The sequence below is a fragment of the Mustela erminea genome, chromosome 1, assembly GCF_009829155.1.
Source record: "Mustela erminea isolate mMusErm1 chromosome 1, mMusErm1.Pri, whole genome shotgun sequence".
Taxonomy (NCBI): Eukaryota; Metazoa; Chordata; class Mammalia; order Carnivora; family Mustelidae; genus Mustela; species Mustela erminea.
The window spans coordinates 98457835-98479875 of record NC_045614.1 but is presented as its reverse complement, the minus strand read 5'-3'; the positions used below and the strand labels follow the sequence as shown (position 1 = coordinate 98479875).

At 36.3% G+C, this 22041-nt stretch overlaps 1 protein-coding gene and 1 pseudogene across 2 annotated transcripts in view; one reads left to right on the top strand and one right to left on the bottom strand.

Moving 5' to 3' along the window:
• SLC15A2 (solute carrier family 15 member 2) overlaps positions 1 to 16213 on the bottom strand; it is a 63252-nt gene extending 47039 nt beyond the window's left edge. For both annotated transcript variants that reach the window (XM_032334837.1, XM_032334840.1), the window contains exons 1-2: positions 16146 to 16213; positions 952 to 1027 (exon numbers count right to left, since the gene is read on the bottom strand). In XM_032334837.1, the coding sequence (XP_032190728.1) occupies positions 952 to 988 (37 nt within the window). In that variant the 5' untranslated portion in view covers positions 989 to 1027; positions 16146 to 16213. The remainder of the gene's footprint in view (positions 1 to 951; positions 1028 to 16145) is intronic.
• Positions 14263 to 18335, top strand: LOC116590409 (annotated as a pseudogene).
• The last annotated feature ends 3706 nt before the right edge of the window (positions 18336 to 22041 follow it).

Below are 22041 nucleotides of genomic sequence, written 5' to 3'. Positions count from 1 at the left end.
TGTGAAACTATTCTGTATGATATTACAGAGGTGGATATACATCACTATATATATGTCAAAACCCACAAATTGTATAATACAAAGAGCGAACTCTAATGCAAATATGGACTTTAGGTGATGACGTGTCAACGTAAGATTCATCGGTTGTAAAAATGTACCACTCTGGTGCACATGTTTATAGCGGGTGAGGTTGTGAGAGGAGGGGAACAGGGCGTATATAAGAATTTTCTGTAATTTCTGCTCAATTTTGCTATGAACCAAAAACTGCTTTAGAAAATGCAGTTTATTAAAAAGAAAAAGAGAACTTAAAGAAGGAAAAAAGAACTTGCTGCTGGTCAGTGGCTCTCAACTATAATCTAATATTTATCATTTTCTCCATATTCAAAAATACTGTAGATATAAATATTAATTATCTACTTAACACAATTAATTGCTTATTTTTTCTCAGAAGCAAAATATTAAAATGACAAAAATATTATAAGATATACAAGAACAGTTTTTTCATTAAAACGATTATCTAGCTTTACTTTTACCCTAAATTATAGCTTAATTTTGTCAAGAATTAAAGTATTCTTAACCAAAATTTAAGGACTATCAAATATAAAAGGCTCAGAGATATAATTAAAACCATGGGAATTTATTATAAATCAATTGTTTTGACATTTCACAATTGTGAGACATCAGTATTTTAAAAGAGAGTATTAAACTTGTACTCTAGAACACTTGATCTGCCACTTGTTAACTAACAACCTGTGGGCAAGTTACCTAATGTCTGTTTTCTCATCTGTACAGCCTAATAAAGAGAAAGCACATGAAAATGCTAGTATTTAAAAAAGGTCAAAAATATAACATCAGCCAAATTAAATTTCTTTTATCATCAAATGTTAAGATACATTTTCTTCAGTATTAGGAATCTTTATTCTTAATATAAAATAAAATATCACATCTTACAAATTTTATATTTATAGCTGAATGTTTCTTCAGTCATCACTGTCACTTCCTGATTCACTCAGCTGCAAATCATTTCCTAAAATTAAAAAAAATCAAAACTGTAGTAATTAAGTATTTTATATTTTCATATTCAATGTATTTACTTCTGGATAACATAAATATCATGCAAAATATAACACCATGGGTGAACCATTTAGCCACCATTTTGTCACTAATAACTAGATTGCTTATCCTATAATTTAGTCATATCATTAGTAATTCCAAAAATTAATACTGCATGTAAAGAAAACATACACCGTCAATCTTCAGCATAGTTTTATCACCTGGCATCTTTTTTAGTCTTCTTTCACACACCAACACCACATTCCTTTGTTACTCCCACTGATTTAATTACATCAGGTAATGAGAAAAAATGTAGTTTAGATGATCAGCCTAAATCATTTTGAAGAGTGTAAAAATGTTACACAATTTTGTACTTAAAATTCAGTCAAAATATTAAATAGTATATGTTATGAATAATTCATCATTGGTTCTGTTTATTTATTTATTTAAAATTTATTTTCAGCGTAACAGTATTCATTGTTTTTGAACCACACCCAGTGCTCCATGCAATCTGTGCCCTCTCCAATACCCACTACCTGGTTCCCCCAACCTCCCATCTCCCGCCCCTTCAAAACCCTCAGATTGTTTTTCAGAGTCCATAGTCTCTCATGGTTCACCTCCCCTTCCAATTTCCCTCAACTCCCTCCTCCTCTCTAACTGGTCCATATACACTATGGAGTATTATGCCTCCATCAGAAAGGAAGAATACCCAACTTTTGTAGCAACATGGATGGGACTGGAAGAGATTATGCTGAGTGAAATAAGTCAAGCGGAGAGAGTCAATTATCATATGGTTTCACTTATTTGTGGAGCATCATTGGTTCTGTTTATAATTCAATGATGTGCTTATAGCAATGGAACTTAATTCCAGTGGGGAGAGAGAGAATAAACAAAGAAATATATAATATGATGCCAAGTAGGGATAAATACTATGAAAAATGAAGATAGGTATGAGAAGAGTGGTGAGAAGTGGTATTTTAGACAGGATAGTTGATAAAGCCTCCTTGAAGGGTGGCATTTGAATAGAGATCCAACCGTAGAGAGAAAGTCCTATTAATGTGGATGGAGGGCAGATACTTTCCAGGCTCAGGGAACAGCACATACAAATGCCCTAAGGCAGAAGCATGCTTGCTGTGTTCTCTGACAGCAAGAAGGCCCTGCAGCCAGAGTGGAATGAATGAGGAAGAGATGATAGGAAATGAGGTCAGAAAGATATCCAGATATCCAGAAGACTGGTTTATAGGTTATGATAAAAACTTTGGATTTTGTTTGAAATGTAACAGGAATTCATCAGAAAATTTTAAGTAAGCAACTGACTTGAAATGTTGTTTAACAAATAGCATGGAGGACAAGGGGAGTTAGAGAGGAGAAGGGAGTTGGGGGAAATTGGAAGGGGAGGTGAACCACGAGAGACTATGGACTCTGAAAAACAATCTGAAGGTTTTGAAGGGGTGGGGGGTGGGAGATTGGGGGAACCAGGTGGTGGGTATGAGAGAGGGCATGGATTGCATGGAGTACTGGGTGTGGTGCAAAAGCAATGAATACTGTTATGCTGAAAATAAATAAATAAAATAAATTTTTTTTAAAAACAAGAAAGAAAGAAATGTTTCACAGTGAATATGGGGGCGCCTGGGTGGCTCAGTCATTAAGCGTCTGTCTTGGGCTCAGTTCTTGATCCCTGGGTCCTGGGATCCAGCCCCACATCAGGGTCCATGCTCCATGGGAAGCCTGTTCTCCCTCTCCTACTCCCCCTGCTTGTGTTCCTTCTCTTGCTGTCTCTCACTGTCAAATAAATAAAATATTAAAAAAAAAAAAAACAGTGAGCACGCTATAATGGTGTATATATACTATAATAAACTATAATCGTATTGCAGCTTCTCAAATAAATAATACAGGCTTTGACTCAGGTGGCTCAGGTGGAGGTGGTGCTAAGCAGTTAGGTTTATAGTATAAAGACAGAACTTACAGGACTATCAAAAGTACTGGATATAGGCATGAGAGAAAAAGAAAAGTGAAGAAAGACCCCAAGCATTTCTGATCTAAACAACTAGGTGGTGGTATCATTTACTGAGATAAGAAATGCCAGGGGAACAAGAGTTGTGAGAAAAATCAAGAAAAAAAAAGTTCGATTTTCAACATGACACATTTGAGATACACTGTAAATATTCAAATAAATATGTTGTAGGCAATTGGATATACAAGCCTGGAGCTCTAGGTAGAGGTCACTCCTGGAAATAAAGATTTGGGAGTCACTAACTGCAGGGGTTTCTTTGAACACATGGAACTGGATAATACCATTTGAGTAGTAAATTAAAATGGTAAAAACATTCTCATATTTTTAAACTACTCCAAAATCAACAAAAAGCTGGCATAATTTGAAGCTCATACCCAATTTAAGAGGAGTAGTTTCTAGGCCATAAATAAGCTGTTGTAAGAGAGCTCAGTCCACTGCATGAACTCCAGAACTATTACATTATTCAATAAAGAAATTTGTTAAAGCTTCTTTTGTGTATCTGGTTCCCAAGACCATTTTATACTTTTCAAGGATTAAGTTTCCATTTATTACACAACTATTCTATGGCATAAGAATGTTCAACTTGATACAATGTCATAATAAGTTTCTTAGGTCAAACCCAAATGTTCCAAGTTCCACTTCTGTTAATAGACTTCATGTTGTACAGATCATATGAATATATTACCATGCTGTTGAAATGTTTGGTTGATTTTGAAGGTATCAGATTAGCCTGTGAACACAACATGCTGGTAAAGGAAACACATTTCCAATCGAAATGGTAATTGTGACTTGGAAAAAAGAGTTTACCCATAGCAAATGCACACAGACTCCTAAGCCAGTGGTTTTCAATGAGAAAAATACTGTTCCATTAGAGATGTTACAGAAATTTATATGAAGTGTTGCTTGTCCAGATGATTTGCAGATTGCTAGTGGCATTTCGTGGTAGGGAATTTAGGAATGGCAAATGTCTTACAATGAATGGACCAGTCTTGTACAATAACGAAGTCTATTACATTCTGCAGAACTTTTGAAAGTCCAGTATTATATTCATGTATGTGGAAGACTTGTTTGTAATCGTAAGGTGGAACCTAATTTCAGTTTTATAAACTAAAGAATTCTTTTACACAGATTTAAAATTCGCTGAAATTTACAAGGATGGAACTATCATGTAAACTGAAAGAATACTTTGTTTTTTCCAGAACTTTTACAAAGATTTTCTTTGTTAAATTGTTTTGGAAAACATATTAGTGATATCAATGCTTTTCTAATCCCTATTTCAACAAATTAAATAGAAAAAATTGTTGACATTATGAATGGTATGTTGTCTTGCTTTTCTTAATTCTAAATTGATTCATTAAAGATTTCAAGCTATACTACAAAGCTGGTAGTAATCAAAATGGTATGGTACAGGCACAAAAATAGACATACAGATCAACTGGACAGAACAGATGGCCCAGAAATAAACCACATTTATATGGTCAATTAATCTATAACAAAAGAGGCAAGAATGTATAATAAATGGTGCTGAGAAAATTGGGAAAATATATGCAAGAGAATGAAACTGGACCACTGTCTAACATCATACACAAAAATAAACTCAAAATGGATTAAGATCTAAATGGGAGACTTAAAACCATACAAATCCTAGGAAAGAGCATAGGCAATAATTTCACTGACATCAGCTATTGCGACATTTTTCTAGATACGTCTCCTAAAGCAAGAGAAACAAAAACAAAACTAAACTATTGGGACTACATCAAAATAAAAAGCTTTTGCCCAATAAAGGACCCATCAACAAAACAAAAAGACAACCTACTGAATGGGGGAAGATACTTGCAAATGATATATTCAATAAGGAGTAAACATCTAAAATATATAAAGAATTTTTATGACTCATTACCAAAAACCAAACCATTACATTAAAAAATGGGCAGAGCCAGTAGAGGCAGGAGCTGCTTACACCAAATCCTGCTTCCCCTACGTGCCAAGTGCATATTTACTGGGGCAGGACTGACTCTGAGCTGGCAGAGTGGGCCTCTCCCCCAGAAGACCAGCACAGGCAGCACTCTGCATGCACAAGTCTACTGATTATACAGGGCTTCAAAGCATCATCTTTAGTTCTGATGGGAATAGGACCAAGCTGTAATTTTTTTTTTTTTCTTCCTTCTCCCTCCCTCCCCCCACCCCCCGCCTTTGGAATCAGGCTTATAGTTTTTGTCTGTTAGTTTGTCTTTTTATTTCCTTTTCTCTTTTTCTGGATCAGGCTCCCTTTTTTATGTTTCTTGTTCTTTTTTTCCCCCCTTTCTTTTTCTTTGGAATCAGGCTTATAGTCTTCTGTCTCTTTGGGGTTTTTTGTTGTCATTGCTGCTTTTCCTTTTCTCTCTCTCTCTCTCTCTCTCTCTTTGTTTTTGAATCAGGATTTATTTTTAATTTTTTTTCCTCTTTTTTTTCCAAGCTTATTTTAACAAACAAAGCACACCCGGTTAAAGGTCCAAAGACCACCTACTGCAAGCAAGGAGGAACCCTGCAGAGGACTGATCTGTGGGAAAGAGCAGCCAAAATGCAACAGCGGAGTGCACACAGCATACACTAGAAACACTTCCTGAAGTGCCAGCCCTTGGACAGTGTATGACTCTTTTTTAATATAGCATTACTCTCAGGTACAGGAAACATAACAAGCTTTCATAACTCACAAAAGACAGAAACTGAGCCAAAATAACAAGACAGAGAAATTTTCCCCAAAAGAAAGGTCAGGAAGATACTACAACCAGGGACTTGCTCAAGGCAGATATAAGCGATATATCTAAACAAGAATTTAAATCAACAGTTATAATATTACCAGCTGGACTTGAAAAAAGCATAGAAGACACCAAAGAGAACCTTGCTGCACAGATAAAAGGACCTAAGGCTAGTCGGGCTGAAATTAAAAATGCTATAACTGAGATACAAAACAGGCTAAATATAATCACAGTGAAGATGGCAGAAACAGGAATGAATAGGTGATACAGAAGATAAAATTAAAGAAAATAATGAAGCTGGAAAAAAGAGGAAAATAAAACTATTAGATTATGAAGGAAGACTTAGGGAACTCAGTGATTCCATAAATTGAAAAAATATCTGTATCATAGGAGTCCCAGAAAAAGAAAAGTGGGAAAAGGGGGCAGAAGTTTATTTGAACAAATTACAGCTGGGAACTTAACTAATCTAGGGGAAGGAAACAGGCATTCTAGTCCAAGTGGCACAGAGAACTTCCCTCAAAAATCAACAAAAACAGGTCAACACCAAGACGTATTATAGTGAAACTTGCAAAATACAAAGATAAAGAGAGAATTCTGAAAACAGCTCAGGAGAGAAAGTCCTTAGCCTATAAGGGTAGACACATAAGGTTAGCAGCAGACTTGTCCACAGACACCCGGCAGGCTACAAAGGATGGCATGATATATTCAACTTACTAAATGGTAAAAATATGAGGCTGGAAATACTTTGTCTAGCAAGATTGTCATTCAGAATAGAGGAGAGATAAAGAGTTTCTAAAACAAGCAAAAAATAAAGGAGTTTGTGAAAACGAAACCAGCTCTGCAAGAAATTAAAGGGGATTCTTTGAACAGGAAAGTGACACAGAAAGCAATAAACACTAGAAAGAAACAGAAACAACCTACGGGAACAGCAACTTTACAGGTAATATAATGGCATTAAATTCATCTTTCAATAGTTATTCTGAATGTAAATGGACTAAATGCTCCAATCAAAAGATACAGGGAAGCAGAATTGATTAAAAAAAAAAAAAGTCCCATTGATAATGCTGCTTACAAGAAATTCATTTTAAACCCAAAGACACCTCTAGACTGAAAGTGAGGGGATGGAGAACCATTTATCATGCTAAAGGACATCAAAAGAAAGCAGGAGTAGCCATACTTATTTCAGACAAACTAGATTTTAAACCAAAGACTGTAGTAAGAGATGAAAAAGGACACTATATCATAATAAAGGGGTCTAGCCAACAAGAAGCTCTAATAATTGTAAATATATATGCCCCTAACTTGGAAGCAGCCAAAAATATAAACCAATTAAAACAAACTTAAAGAAAATCATTGATAATAACACAATAATGCTACAGGACTTTAACTTCCCACTCACAGCAATGGACAGATCATGTAAGCTGGGCTTTGAATGACACACTGGACCAGAGGGACTTAAGTTATATTCAGAGCTTCTCATTCTAAAGCAGCAGAATATACATTCAAGTATACATGGTATATTCTCCAGAATAGATTACATAGTGGGTCACAAATCAGGCCTCAAGTAGTACAAAAAGATTAAGATCATACCATTCAAATTTTCAGACCATAATTCCACGAAATTTGAAGTCAACCACAAGAAAAAATTTGGAAAGAAAACAAATACATGGAGGTTAAAGAACACCCTACTAAAAAATGAATGGGTTAACCAGGAAATTAAAGAAGAATTGAAAAAAAATACATGGAAACAAATGAAAATGAAAAGACAAGAGTATAAAATCTTTGGAATGAAGCAAAGGCAGTCATAAAAGGGAAGTACATAACAATACAAGCCTTCCTCAAGAACCTAATCTTACACCTAAAGGAGTTAGAAAAAGAACAGCAAATAAAGCTTAATCCAGCAGGAGAAGGGAAATAATGAAGATCAGAGCAGAAATAAATGATACAGAAACCAAAAATATAGAACAGGTCAATGAGACTAGGATCTGGTTCTTTGAAAGAATTAACAAAATTGATATCCCCCTAGCCAGACTTATCAAAAAGAGAAAGGACCCAAATAAATAAAATCACTAATGAAGGCAAAGAGATCACAACCAACACTGAAGAAATACAAAAAACTATAAAGAGAATATTATGAGCAATTATATGTCAACAAATTAGGCAATCTGGAAAAAATGGATAAGTTCCTAGAAACATATAAACTACCAAAACTGAAGCAGGAAGAAATAGAAAATTTGAACAGACCCATAACCAGCTAAGAAATTGAATCAGTAATTAAAATCTCCCAACAAATAAGAGTCCAGGGCAGACAGCTTCCCAGGGGAATTGTGCCAAACATTTGAAGAATCAATACTTATTCTTAAACTGTTCCAAAAAATAGAAATGGAAACAAAACTTCCATACTCATTCTATGAGGCCAACATTATCTTGATTCCAAAACCAAACAAAGACCCCACTACAAAGGAGAATTACAGACCAATATCTCTGATAAACATGGATGTAAATATTCTCAAGTTACTAGCTAATCAAATCCAATAGCACATTAAAAGAACTATTCACCATGACCAAGTGGGATTTATTCCTGGGCTGCAGGGGTGGTTCAATATCTGTAAATGAATCATCATGATACACCACATTAATAAAAGAAAGCATAAGAACCATATGATCCTCTCAAATAGATACAGAAACAGCATTTGACAAAATACATCATCCTCTCTTGATAAAAACCCTGAAGAAGGGATGCCTGGGTGGCTTAGTCGGTTAAGCATTTGCCTTCAGCTCAGATCATGATCCCAGGGTCCTGGGATTGAGTCCCACATCAGGCCTCTTGCTCAGCAAGGAGTCTGCTTCTCCCTCTGCCTGCCTCTCCCCCTGCTTGTGCTATATCACTCTCTCTTTCTGGCAAGTAAATAAATACAATCTTTTAAAAAAACCCTGAAGAAAGTAGGGATAGAAGGAACATACCTCAACACTGTAAAGGCCATATAAGAAAGAGCCACAGCTATTATTGTGCTCAGTGAAGAAAAACTGAGAGCTTTTCCCCTAAGGTCAGGACTTTTCCCCTAAGTCCTACCCTCAGCAGTCAGAAAACAAAAAGAAATAAATGGCATCTGAATCAGCAAGGAAGAATTTAAACTTTCATTCTTCATAGACTACATGATACTCTATGTAGAAAACCCAAAAGACTCCACCAAAAATTGCTAGAACTGATACAGGAATTCAGCAAAGTCACAGGGTATAAAATCAACACACAGAAGCCTAGTGCATTTCTATACACCCATAATGAAGCAGCAGAAACAGAAATCAAGGACTCAATACCATTTACAATTGCACCAAAAACCGTAAGATACCTAGGAATGAACCTAACCTAAGAGGTAAAAGATCTGTACTCTGAAAACTACAGAACACCTACAAAAGAAACTGAGGAAGACACAAAGAAGTGTAAAAACATTCCACATGCATGGATTGGAAGAACAAATATTGTTAAAATATCTCTAATTCCCCAAACAATCTACACATTCAATACAATCCCTATCGAAATAACATGAGCATTTTTCTTCACAGAACTAGAACAGACAATTCTAAAATTTGTACAGAACCCAAAAAGACCCTGAATAGCTAAAGTAAGTTGAAAAATAATAGCTTGTTTCCCTCTCTCCTTTTTTTCTTTTCCCCCTTCCTGTATGTTTATCTGTTTTCTTTCTTAAATTCCACATATGACTGAGATCGCACAGTATTTGTCTTTAAACAAGCCACAAGTGACTCTTTTTTTTTTTTTTTAAAGATTTTATTTATTTATTTGACAGAGAGAGATTACAAGTAGGCAGAGAGGCAGGCAGAGAGAGAGAGGAGGAAGCAGGCTCCCTGCTGAGCAGAGAGCCCGATGCGGGACTCGATCCCAGGACCCTGAGATCATGACCTGAGCCGAAGGCAGCGGCTTAACCCACTGAGCCACCCAGGCGCCCCCCACAAGTGACTCTTAATGAGAGAGAACAAACAGGGTTGATGAAGAGAGGTGGGTGGGGGATGGGCTAGATGGATGACAGGTATTAAAGAGGGCACTTGATGTGATGAGCACAGAGTGTTGCATGTAAGTGAGGAATCACTGATTCTACTCCTGAGATCAATATTATACCATATGTTAACTAACAAAATTTAAATTTAAAAAAAAAAGGAAGAAAAAGAAGAGCAAAGTGGGAGACATCACATTTCTGACTTGAAACTGTATTACAAAGCTGTAATCATCAAAACAGTATGGCACTGGGTGTGGTGCAAAAACAACGAATACTGTTACGCTGAAAAAAAAAAAAAAAAAGAAAAGAAAAAAAAAACCAGTATGGCACTGGCACAAAAACAGACACATAGATCAATGGAACAGAGCAGCGAATCCAAAAATGGACCCACAACTTATGGTCAATGAATCTTTGACAAAGCAGGAAAGAATATGCAATGGAAAAAAAGACATTCTCTTTAAATAGTGTTGGGAAAATTGGACAGCCACACACAGAAGAATGAAACTGGACCACTTTCTTACACCATACACAAAAATAAATTCTAAAGGGATTAAAGACCTAAATGTGAGACAGGAATCCATCAAAATCCTAGAGAAGAACATAGGCAGCAACCTCTTTCATCCCAGCTGCAACAACTTCTTACTAGACACATGTCTGGAGGCAAGGGAAACAAAATAAAAAATTAACTACTGGGACTTCATCAAGATAAAAAAAACTTCTGCACAGCAAAGGGAACAATCAACAAAACTGAAAGACAGTGTATGGAATGGGAGAAGATATTTGCAAATGACATATTGTATAAAGAACTTATAAAACTCAATATCCCAAAAATAAAAAAAAAAATTCAGTTAAGAAATGGGCAGAAGACATGAACAGATATTTCTCCAAAGAAGATATACAAATGGCTAAAAAACTGATGAAAAAACACTCAAACACTCATCAGGGAAATACAGATTAAAAACACAATGAGATACAACCTCACACCTGTCAGAATGGCTAAAGTTAACAACACAAGAAACAACAGATGTGGAGAAAAGAGAAGCCTCTTACATTGTTGGTGGGAGTACAAACTGATGCAGCCACTCTTGGAAAACAGTATGGAGGTTCTTCAAAAACTTAAAAATATAACCCAGCAATTGCATTAGTAGGTATTTACCCAAAGGATACAAAAATAGTGATTTGAAGGGGCACATGAACCCCAATGTGTACAGCATAACTATCCACATAGCCAAAATATGGAAAGAGCCCCAATGTCCATACACAGCATACTGCATATGATGAGTGGATGAAGAAGATGTGGTATACATACACAATAGAATATTACCCACCAAAGAATAAAATCTTGCCATTTGCAATGAGTTGGATGGAGCTAGAGAATATTATGCTAAGCAAAATAAGTCAGTCAGAAAAAGACAAATACCATATGGTTTAATTCATATGTGGAATTTAAGAAACAAAACAAGGAAAAATAAAGTAAGATAAAGACAGGGAGGCAAACCATAAGAGACCTTTATATATAGACAACAAACTGAAGTTTGCTGTAGGGAAAGTGGGTTGGGGAATGGGGTAAGTGGGTGATGGGCATTAAGTAGGTCACTTGATGTAATGAGCACTGGGTGTCATATGCAACTGATGAATCACTAAATTATACCCTTGAAGCTAATACTACACTATATGTGAACTGACTTGAATTTAAATAAAATCTTGAAAGAAAAAAAAAACAAATGGGTAGAAGATCCAAACAGACATTTTTCCAAATAAGTCATACAGATGGTCAAAAGACACATGAAAAGATACTCAAAATCACTCATCATCAGGGAAATGCAAATCAAAACCAAAATGAGATATTACCTTACACCTGTCAGAATGGCTAAAATCAGAAAGACAATAAATAACAAGTGTTGGTGGGGATGAGAAGGAAAAGTAACCCTTATACACTGCTGGTAGGAATGTAAATTGGAGCATCGAGTGGAAAACAGTATGTAGGTTCCTCAAAAAAATTAAAAATAGAAATATTATATGATCTAATAATTCCATCCCTGGGTATTCACTCAAAGAAAATGTAAACCCTATTTCAAAGAGATATACATACCCCTATGTTTATCATAGCATTATTTACAACAGCCCAGATATGGAAGCAACCTGAGACTCAGAAGGATAAAGAATATGTGTTATGCATCTACAATGAAATATTATACAGTCATAAAAAAGGATGAGATCATTCCATTTGTGATGACATGGATGAACCTAGAAGGTATTATGCTAAGTGGAAGAAGACTGAGAAAGACAATAACCATACAATTTCACTTATATGTGGAATGTAAAAAAAATGAACAAAAAGCAGAATCAGACCTATAAATCCAGAGAACTGATCGTTGTCAGAGAGGAAGAGAAACAAGGACAGGCAAAATGGGTGCAGGTGAGTGGGAGATACAGGCTTGCAGTTGAGGAATGAACACGTCACAGGAATAAATTAGGTACAGCATAAGGAATATAGCCAATGATATTATAATTGCATAGTGACAGTAGCTAAACTTGAGGTGAACACAGCATATTGCATAAACTTGTGGAATCACTATGTTGAAATGTAACATTTTTGTGTTAACTACACTCGAATAAAACAATTTTTAATAAACAAATTTATTATTTAAAGTACATAAACATATGGCTGCTTTATTGTGTTCTGGTATAACCATGCTTGAATATTTACAAGGTGGAATGCGTATTACTTTACTATAAGTTATTTTAATTTTGTCTTAATATTATATTAAGTTATTTTCAAAGATGTATGTACCTAGGTGATACTAAGTTATGAAATTCACTTCAAGATAGTTAAAGGGGACTTTAAAATATCTTTTATAAAAGATGGTATTGGGTCTGATAAGGTGAAAAAATGAGATCATTATTATAATAGTAAGAGGATTTATTTCCCTTTTTAGAAATATTTAATTCGGATAAAATATATCAGAAAAAGAAATTCACCGCTTTTTAAGAGAAATCCCTAATGGTTACTACTAGTATAACAAATCACTACTGGCTTTTCCATATAATTCTTGCATCTACAATTATTTTATTATTCCTATAGTTTGTTGATTCTCCTGAATTTTTTTTGTAGACAATTATATTTTCTTTGTTTTCAATTCTTATATCTTATCTCTTGTTTTATTGCTTTTGTTAGAACATTCAGTACAATGTATGAATGAATAGAATAGAATGTATTAGTGAATAGAAATCATGGTATCAGTCTTCGTTGTCTTCTTCCTAACTTGGGAATGCATGTAGAATCTAAATTACCATGTCAGCAATAGTTTTGTTTTTTGTAATTAACTTTTATGAAGTTAAAGAAATTTTCCTATATTAGGCCTTTGGTAAAAGTTTTAAAACTAATAAATACTACGTTTTGTTAAAATCAAATTTGCTAAAATGATCATATGAATTCATTCCTATAATCTCTTAATGTGGTAAATTATATTGCTAACAATTCAGATATTGAACATTTCTTACATTTCTGTGATAACTCTTATTTGGTCATGACTTAGCTATCTTGTTTGAAGTGCATGGGTTATTCAATTTTCTAATGTCTTCTTTAGCAATTTTGTAACTGTGTTCTTTTTTTTTAAGATTTTATTAATTTATTTGAAAGGGGGGGCACATGAACAAGGGTGAGGGAAAGGCAGAAGAAAAGGGAGGGGGAGAAGCCGACTCCCTGCTAAGCAAGGAGCCCAACACAGGGCTCGATCCCAGGACTCTGGCATCATGACCTGAGCCAACAGCAGCCACTTAACTGACTGAGCCACCTACGTGCCACTCAATTTTTTTTTAAAGAACATTTTTGAGACTATAAATTTCCCTGTAAATATCATTTTGGTTGCATCCTCAAATTACTGAGGTGTTATTTTTGATATTACTTAATTGTGAATATTTTATAATTTCCTCATAGTTTCCTTTTAACGTGTAAATTATTAGGCATGTGCTTTGAAGTTTGCAAGCACGTATTTTAAAATAATTTTTGTTGTTTATGTTTGCATTGTATTATAATCCTATAATATGATCAATAAAATGTGAATTCTTAGAAATAATTTTATTTCCTTTTTTCTCAATAGGAAGAAATTTCTAAAATGTTTTACATATGCCTTAAAAGAATGTCTGCTTCACACTTTGGATTGTAGAATTCTATATTTACTATTAGAATAGGTATGTTAATTATGTAGTTCAAGGTTTTTATACCCTTATTAAATTTTGTCTACTTGGTTACAGATGGATTAAATATTCCATTATGACAGAGACTTGTAAATAACTCCTTCATCTATCAATTTTTATCTCATATATATATATATATATACACACACACACATATAGCTACACATTTTAATAATATGAACATAAATGGTGAAGATATATAATTATGGGCATATAAATTTGTAATTCTTTATCCTCCTGGTGAATGGGAACTTTTGTCATTATTTGGCCATTCAAGAAATCAGACTCTCCAATTTTACCTCTTAAGGTAGGAAGATTAGCACTAACGACATTAGTAACTAGAAGTTCAAAAGACCTTTCCTGGTCCCTATTTAATTCATAGTTTCACCTTCTCTGACACGCAGACTTGGCTCCTTCCTTCTTTAGTTCTGTTATTTGGCTAGAGCTAGAGTCAATCCTTCCTAGCTGCTTTCTCTGTTATTATTAACACAGTGAGATCAGCTTTAAATAAACAGAAAGTCCCATTCTCCCCCGAAGAGTATTAATCTGTATGCTTTTATTAAAAAGCATTTATTGAGCATCTACTATGTATCAGGGACTGTGCTAAACATAATTGGTGTCTTCCTGGACCTTATACTTTAGAAAAAAGTAAATCACACTAAAGATAAACCTTTATAATGATGACATTTGATATAAACAAGATATTGCTCTGAAGTTCTACAAAAGGGGGGATTTGACCTTGTCAGGAAGGTGTCCTTGATAAAGTATGCCTTGAATTGTAATTTAAAGGAGAAAAAGCTAACTACATGAAAGGAAGGAAGTGTTTCTTCCTGAATGAATAGCAGTGTATAAGGGCTCTGAGGTGGGTGAAAGTGTTTGAGTACCATGGTAAAAATTAGGTAAACATTGCTAGAACAGAAAGAGCAAGACCATTATAGTAAGATGTTTTGTCTCTGTCATAAAAAAAATTACACATGACCATTGAACAATGTGAGGGGGATTTAGGGGAGCAGACCTTCTATGGTAAAAGATTTGTCTAAAACTTTGACCCCACAAAAACTTAACTACTAATAACCTACTGTTGACGAGAGGCCTTACTGATAAGAGAAACAGTCAATTAACACATATTTTACATGTTATATGTATTACATATACATGTTCTTAATAACATTAAGAAAATAGTAAGGAAAAGAAAATACATTTGTAGTACTAAAAAAAGTCTATTGAAAAAAAAATCCATGTATAAGTGGATATGTACCATTTAAACATGTATTGCTTGAGGGCCAACTGTACTAGCTATTGAAAAGTTTAAAGCAGGAGGGGTGAAAAATTATATTTTAATTATGAAAAGATCAAAATGGTAGCAATGTACATAGTGGAGCAAAAAAGGGCTTGATTAGATAAGGGGTAAACCAGTTAGAAAGTCACTGCAGAGTTAAAAGCAAGGAATAACAGCAATTGGAACTAGAGTGATAGTGGAGATGCAGAGAAGTAGATGAATTTGAGAAACAGTAAGGAGGTAAAATAAACAGGACTTGATGAAGGACTGACTACATTATAAAAAGGGATTGGAAGTAAATCCTTGCATATAATTAGGCTTCTAGATTATATCATTAGATGCATCCTGCCTTTCACTAAGAGGAAACACAGTAAGCTAATGATTATGAGCTGGTTTTGGATAAGGCGAATTTGGGATGCCCTTACTAAAAGATGGTGTTGGACCTACCTGTTTCCAGAGCTCAGAGTCTGGGTCAGAGATGCAAATTTACAAGTACTAATTACATCAGAAATATGGAGGAGATTATCTAGGGAAAGAATGTAGAGTAAAAAGAAAAAAGACCTAGAATTAAGGCTTGAGAACTCCAGCTTCTAATGACTAAGTAAAAGATTCTAAATTGGCAAAGGAGAAAGAGAAATGTATCTAGAGAGACGGGAGAAAAACCAGTAAGACATTATGTCACAGAGTGAAAAGAAGAGGAATGACTCAATAAAAAGTTAATGGTTAATCATAGTATCAAATGAATAAAATAAGAGTTTTTTTCTCTTAACCCAAATTTTAGATCATAATCACTATGGCTCCACTGTAAATTCTTACTTTTTCAATTACTCATGTTTATATATACTTACTTAAAGTATTCATCAGAAGGCCACTATTGTCATGAAGTCTATTCTGGCCAGCATCCATATCAGAAATCCTGCCATGTGGAATGGCAGACATGGCAAGATGTCCTGAGATATAATTCCCTGACTCAGAAGGAGAGGATGTACACTGTTCATCATCTGAGTCACTGGAACTATCCTCACTACTCGAAGATGATGAATTTTTGGAATCCGATGAACTATCACAACTACTCATTTGGTCCATTAGACTAGCTTCTGCCTTCAGTTCTGAAAATAAAACAGAAATTAATAGATAGGTTAAATAAATAATATTAAACATAAATATTAAATAAGTAACATAAAATTTGAGTGTGTTAGCTTCTAAGAAACTGTTGATGAGGAATAGATGAGGTTAAACAAACATTTACAGCATTTTAAGCATTTTATTTAAAAAGCTCCTCTACCATTAAAAACACAGGCATTTCACTCAGCAAAAGAAACCAAGCAGACAGAGTCAATTCTCGTATGTTCTAACTCACTTGTGGAGTATAAGGAATAACACAGAGGATACTGGGAGATGGAGAGGAGAAGTGAGTTGGGGGAAATAGGAGGGGGAGACAATCCATGAGAGACTGTGGACTCTGAGAAAGAAACTGAGGGTTTTGGAGGGGGAAAGGGTGGGGGTTGGGGTAAGCCTGGTGGTGGGTATTACGGAGGGCACGTATTACATGGAGCACTGGGTGTGATGCATAAAGAATGAATTTTAGAACACTGAAAAAAAATTAAATTAAAAAAAAAGACATAGACAATGCCAAATCTAAATGCTACACTTATACCATTATACTTAATTAAATATATTTGTAATTTAAGTAAAGAATGTGAAAAATTTAAACTATAAAAATTAAAATCTATTTTGGCAGAAACTACCCTCCAAATCCTCTTACTCTCCCAATGTGTATAAGGGAACAGTACATACAGATGGATTTCTTTTTTTTTCCTAGCTGTTCTGACCTATAGTTGACAAAACTGTATATTCAAAGTGTATGACAGGCTCCCCAGCCCCAGTGTAAAAAGCAGTTTGGCCTGAGAAAACACTTTGCCTTGAACCAAGAATCTGGACGTTCAGTGTGAGCAATTGGGTGATGCTGAGTGGAGAGAGCTCCTGCCTCTGATCCAACAGTTCAAGGTGGTCAGGCTGGATGACAGGGGTCTCACAAAGCTGTGTTGCAAGGATGTCAGCTGTGCTCTCTGGGCCAATCCCTCCCTGACTGAGCTTAGGCTGTGCACCAAAAGAGCTGGGTGATGCTGGTATGCACCTCGTGCTCCAGGGTCCGCAGAGCCCCACCTGCAAGATGCAGAATTGCTGCCTGATGGAGGCTGCCTGTGGGGTCCTGTCCTGTGTGCAGCACTTGGTGCCCATCCTTCACAAACTGCACTTCACTGATAATTTGTTGGCGGATGCAGGCTTGCAGCTGTTCCGCAAAGGTCTCTTGGACTCCCAGGGTTGCTGTGAGATCCTTCAGCTAGAGTACTACAGCCTGATAGCGGCTAGTTTTGAGCCCCTAGCTGTGATGTTCAAAGGCCAAGCAGCATTCTAAGGAGTTCATGGTGAGCAACGATGACATCTGCGAGGCTGTCGTCTGAGTGCTATACAACGGCCCGGTGGACTCTACCTGCCACCAGTTTGAGATGCTCGAGGTGGAGAACTGTGGCCTCATATGGGCCAATGGGAAGAACCTGTGTGGTATTGTGACCTCCAAGGACTCACTGCAGGCGCTGGACCTGGGTGACAAGTAGGGTGACCTAGGCATTGCTGAGCTATGCCCCAGAATGCTACACCACAGATCCTGACTCAGGGCCCAGTGGCTCTGGGACTATGAGCTCACCACCAGGGGTTGTAGAGACCTGTGCCATGTCCTTAGGGCCAAGGATAGCCTGAAGAGTTGAACCTGGTGGGCAAAGTCCTGCAGCTTACAGCCACCTGCTGCCACCACTTCAGCATGACTTTGACCCAAAACAGTTCTGGTGATGCTGCCAATGAGCAACAACCTGGGGGATTCTGGAGTTCAGGAACTCTGCAATGGTCTGGGCCATTTCCGCACCACACTGTGAGTGCCCTGGCTCAGGGAATGTGACACGATAGACAGTAGCTGTCAAAGCCTGGCCTTGCTCCTGCTGGCCATCCACAGCCTGCACAAGCAGCACTTCAGGCAATAATGACATGCTCTGGAATAATACGACATCTACTGGATGGAGACAGGATTGCCTGCAGGTCGGGGAAGGGCTCAAGCTGAGCCTGAGGCCCATCTCCTGAGTAGCCTCCAGCCCCAGCTTCTGAAACCTGCTCTTCTGACAGGCCCTACCTGGGACCCCACAGGGGACTGGCTGCTCCCAGGGGCTTTTACTCTGGTGTCCTAGCTTTGACTGAAGAAAAACATAAAATCAACTGATTTCTATGAGAAAATTTTAGACATAATTATTAAAGCACTTTTTTTGGGCAAGAGGAAAAAACCAAATGTACAACTTAATGCTTTGATGTACATTATTCATCACCTCATAGCTTCCATTTGTGTGTGTGTGTGTGAGAGAGAGAGAGAGAGAGAGAGTGTGTGACGGGAACTCGTAAGATCTGCTCTCTTAGAAAATTTAGACACTTGGGACGCCTGGGTGGCTCAGTTGATTAAGCGGCTGCCTTCGGCTCAGGTCATGATCCCAGCATCCTGGGATCGAGTCCCACATCGGGCTCCTTGCTTGGCGGGGAGCCTGCTTCTCCCTCTGACTCTGCCTGCCACTCTGTCTGCCTGTGCTTGCTTGCTCGCTCTCTCTCCCTCTCTCTCTCTGACAAATAAATAAATAAAATCTTTAAAAAAAAAAAAGAAAAGAAAATTTAGACACCATACTCCTGGCATAAAAATAGACACATAGATCAATAGAACAGAATAGAAAACCCAGAAATGAACTCACAACTTTGACAAGGCAGGAGAGAATATCCAGTGGGAAAAAGTCTCTTCAACAAATAGCGGTGGGGAAATTGGGCAGCAACATGCAAAAGGATGAAACTGGACCACTCTCTTACACCATACACAAAAATAAATGTAAAATGGATTAAAGACCTAACTGTGAGACATGAAACCATTAAAATCCAAGAGGAAAACACGGGTAGTAACCTCTTTGACATCAGCCACAGTAACTGCTTACTAGATATGTCTCATGAGGCAAGGAAACAAAAGTAAAATTAAACTATTAGGACTTCATCAAAATAAAGAGTTTCCGTACAGCAAAGAGAACAACAAAACTAAAAGGCAACCTTCAGAATGGGAGAAGATATTTGCAAATGGCATATTTGACAAGGGGTAGGTATAAAATATATATATAAAAAAACTTATCAAACTTGACACAAAAAACCACAAATAATCTGATTAAATAATGGGCAGACGACATGAATAGATATTTTTCCAATGAAGACAGATGGCTAATAGTCACATGTTATGGAAACAGCCCAAATGTCCATCGGCTGATGAATGGATAAAGAAGATGTGAGATTTGTATATATATACATTATATATATAAACTTTATATATAAATATATATTTTATATATACACACATAAATACCTCCAATGGAATATTACTCAGCCATAAAAAAGAATGAAATCTTGTCATTTGTAACAACATAGATAGAGCTAGAGAGTATTATGCTAAGTGAAATAAGTCAGTCAGAGAGACAAATACCACAAGATTTCACTCATGTGGAATTTAAGAAACGAACAAATGAACATAGGGGGAAAAAAGAGAGGCAAACCAAGAAACCTACACTTAACTGTACAAAACAAACTGAGGGTTGCTGGATGGGAGACTGCAGGAGATGGGGTAAATAGGTGATGGGGATTAAGGAATGCACATGTTGTGATAAACAATGGGTGTGGTAGGTGAGTGTTGAATCACTAAATTGTATATCTGAAACTAATATTACATTGTTAACTAACTAGAATTTAAATAAAATCTTTAAAAAATTTAGAGGTGGTGGGTATTAAGGAGGGCACATATTATATAGAGCACTGGGTGTTATATACAAACAATGAATAATGAAACACTACATCAAAAACTAATGATGTATGTGGAGAATGGGGAACCCTCCTACACTGCTGGTGGGAATGCAAGCTGGTGCAACCACTCTGGAAAACAGCATGGAGGTTCCTCAAAAAGATGAAAATAGAGCGACCCTATGACCCAGCAATCGCACTACTGGGTATTTACCCTAAAGATACAAACGTAGTGATCTGAAGGGGCACGTGCACCAAATGTTTATAGCGGCAATGTCCACAATAGCCAAACTATGGAAAGAACCTAGATGTCCATCAACAGGTGAATGGATAAAGAAGAGATGGTATATATATACATAATGGAATACTATGCAGCCATCAAAAGAAATGAAATCTTGCCTTTTGTGACCACATGGATGGAACTAGAGTGTATTATGCTTAGCGAAATAAGCCAATTAGAGAAAGACAGTTATCATATGATCTCCCTGATATGAGGAAGTTGAGAGGCAACATGGGGGGTTGGGGGGTAGGAAAAGAATAAATGAAACAAGATGGTATTGGGAGGGAGACAAACCATAAGAGACTCTTAATCTCACAAAACAAACTGAGGGTTGTGGGGGGAGAGGGGCAGGGAGATGGTTATGGACATTGGGGAGGGTATGTGCTATGGTGAGTGCTGTGAAGTGTGTAAACCTGGTGATTCACAGACTAGTACCCTGGGGCTAATAATACGTTATATGTTAATAAAAAAAAAAAAGAAAAGAAAAAAATAAAGATTTCTAAACAGGGGGGAAAAAACTAATGATGTATTGTATGGTGACTAACATAACACAATAAAAAAAATTTAGACACCATAGCGTATATTAGATCCCCAGAACTTATTCATCTTATAACTCAAAGTTTTTACCCTTTGACCAATATCTCCTCTTTTCCCTACCCCTACAGTCCCTGGAAACCACTCTCCTACAGGGTATCTATGAGTGTAACTTTTTTAGATTGCTTCCACATGTGATCAAATAATATTTATCTTTCTCTGTGTAGGTTATTTCACTTATTTCTCTTTCCAATAGTTTGTTAGTATATGGAAATGTAACTGGTTTTTGTATATTGATTTTGTATCCTGCAACTTTACTGAATTCACTTATTCTAACAGTTTTTTGGTGGAGTCTTTAGGGTTTTTTAGGCATAAGCTCATGTCATCTGTAGAAACAAATTTATTTCCTCTTTCCAATTTAGATCGATTTCTTTCTTTTTCTTGCCCAATTGCTCTGGCTAGGATTTTAGTACTATGCAGTGTCTTGCTTTTCTTTTTTTTTTTTTTTTCTTTTTTTTTTGCTTTTTGATTTCTTTTTTTTAATTATGTTAGTCATCATACAGTACATCATTAGTTTTTGACGTAGTGTTTCATGGTTCACTGTTTACATATAACACCCAGTGCTCTATGCAATACATGCCCTCCTTAATATGCATCATTGGACTCAACTTATCACCCACCCCAGAACCCTGAGTTTGATTCCCGGAGTCCATAGTCTCTCATGGTTTGTCTCCCCCTGTGATTTTCCCCACTCACTGCAAGTTGGTACAGCCACTTTGGAAAACAATGTGGAGGTTCCTTATAAAGTTAAAAATAGAGCTACCCTATGACCAAGCAATTGTACACTGGGTATTTACCTCAAAGATTTAAAAAAAAAGGGGGCCATATATACCCCAATGTTCATAGCAGCAATGTCCACAATAGCCAAACTTTGGAAGGAGCCAAAATACCTTTCTCTAGATGAATGAATAAAGATGAGAGTGTCTTGTCTTATTCCTGATCTTAGAAGAAAACTTTCAGCTTTTCGCTTTTGAGTATGATAAGCTGCGGGCTTCTCATATATGGCC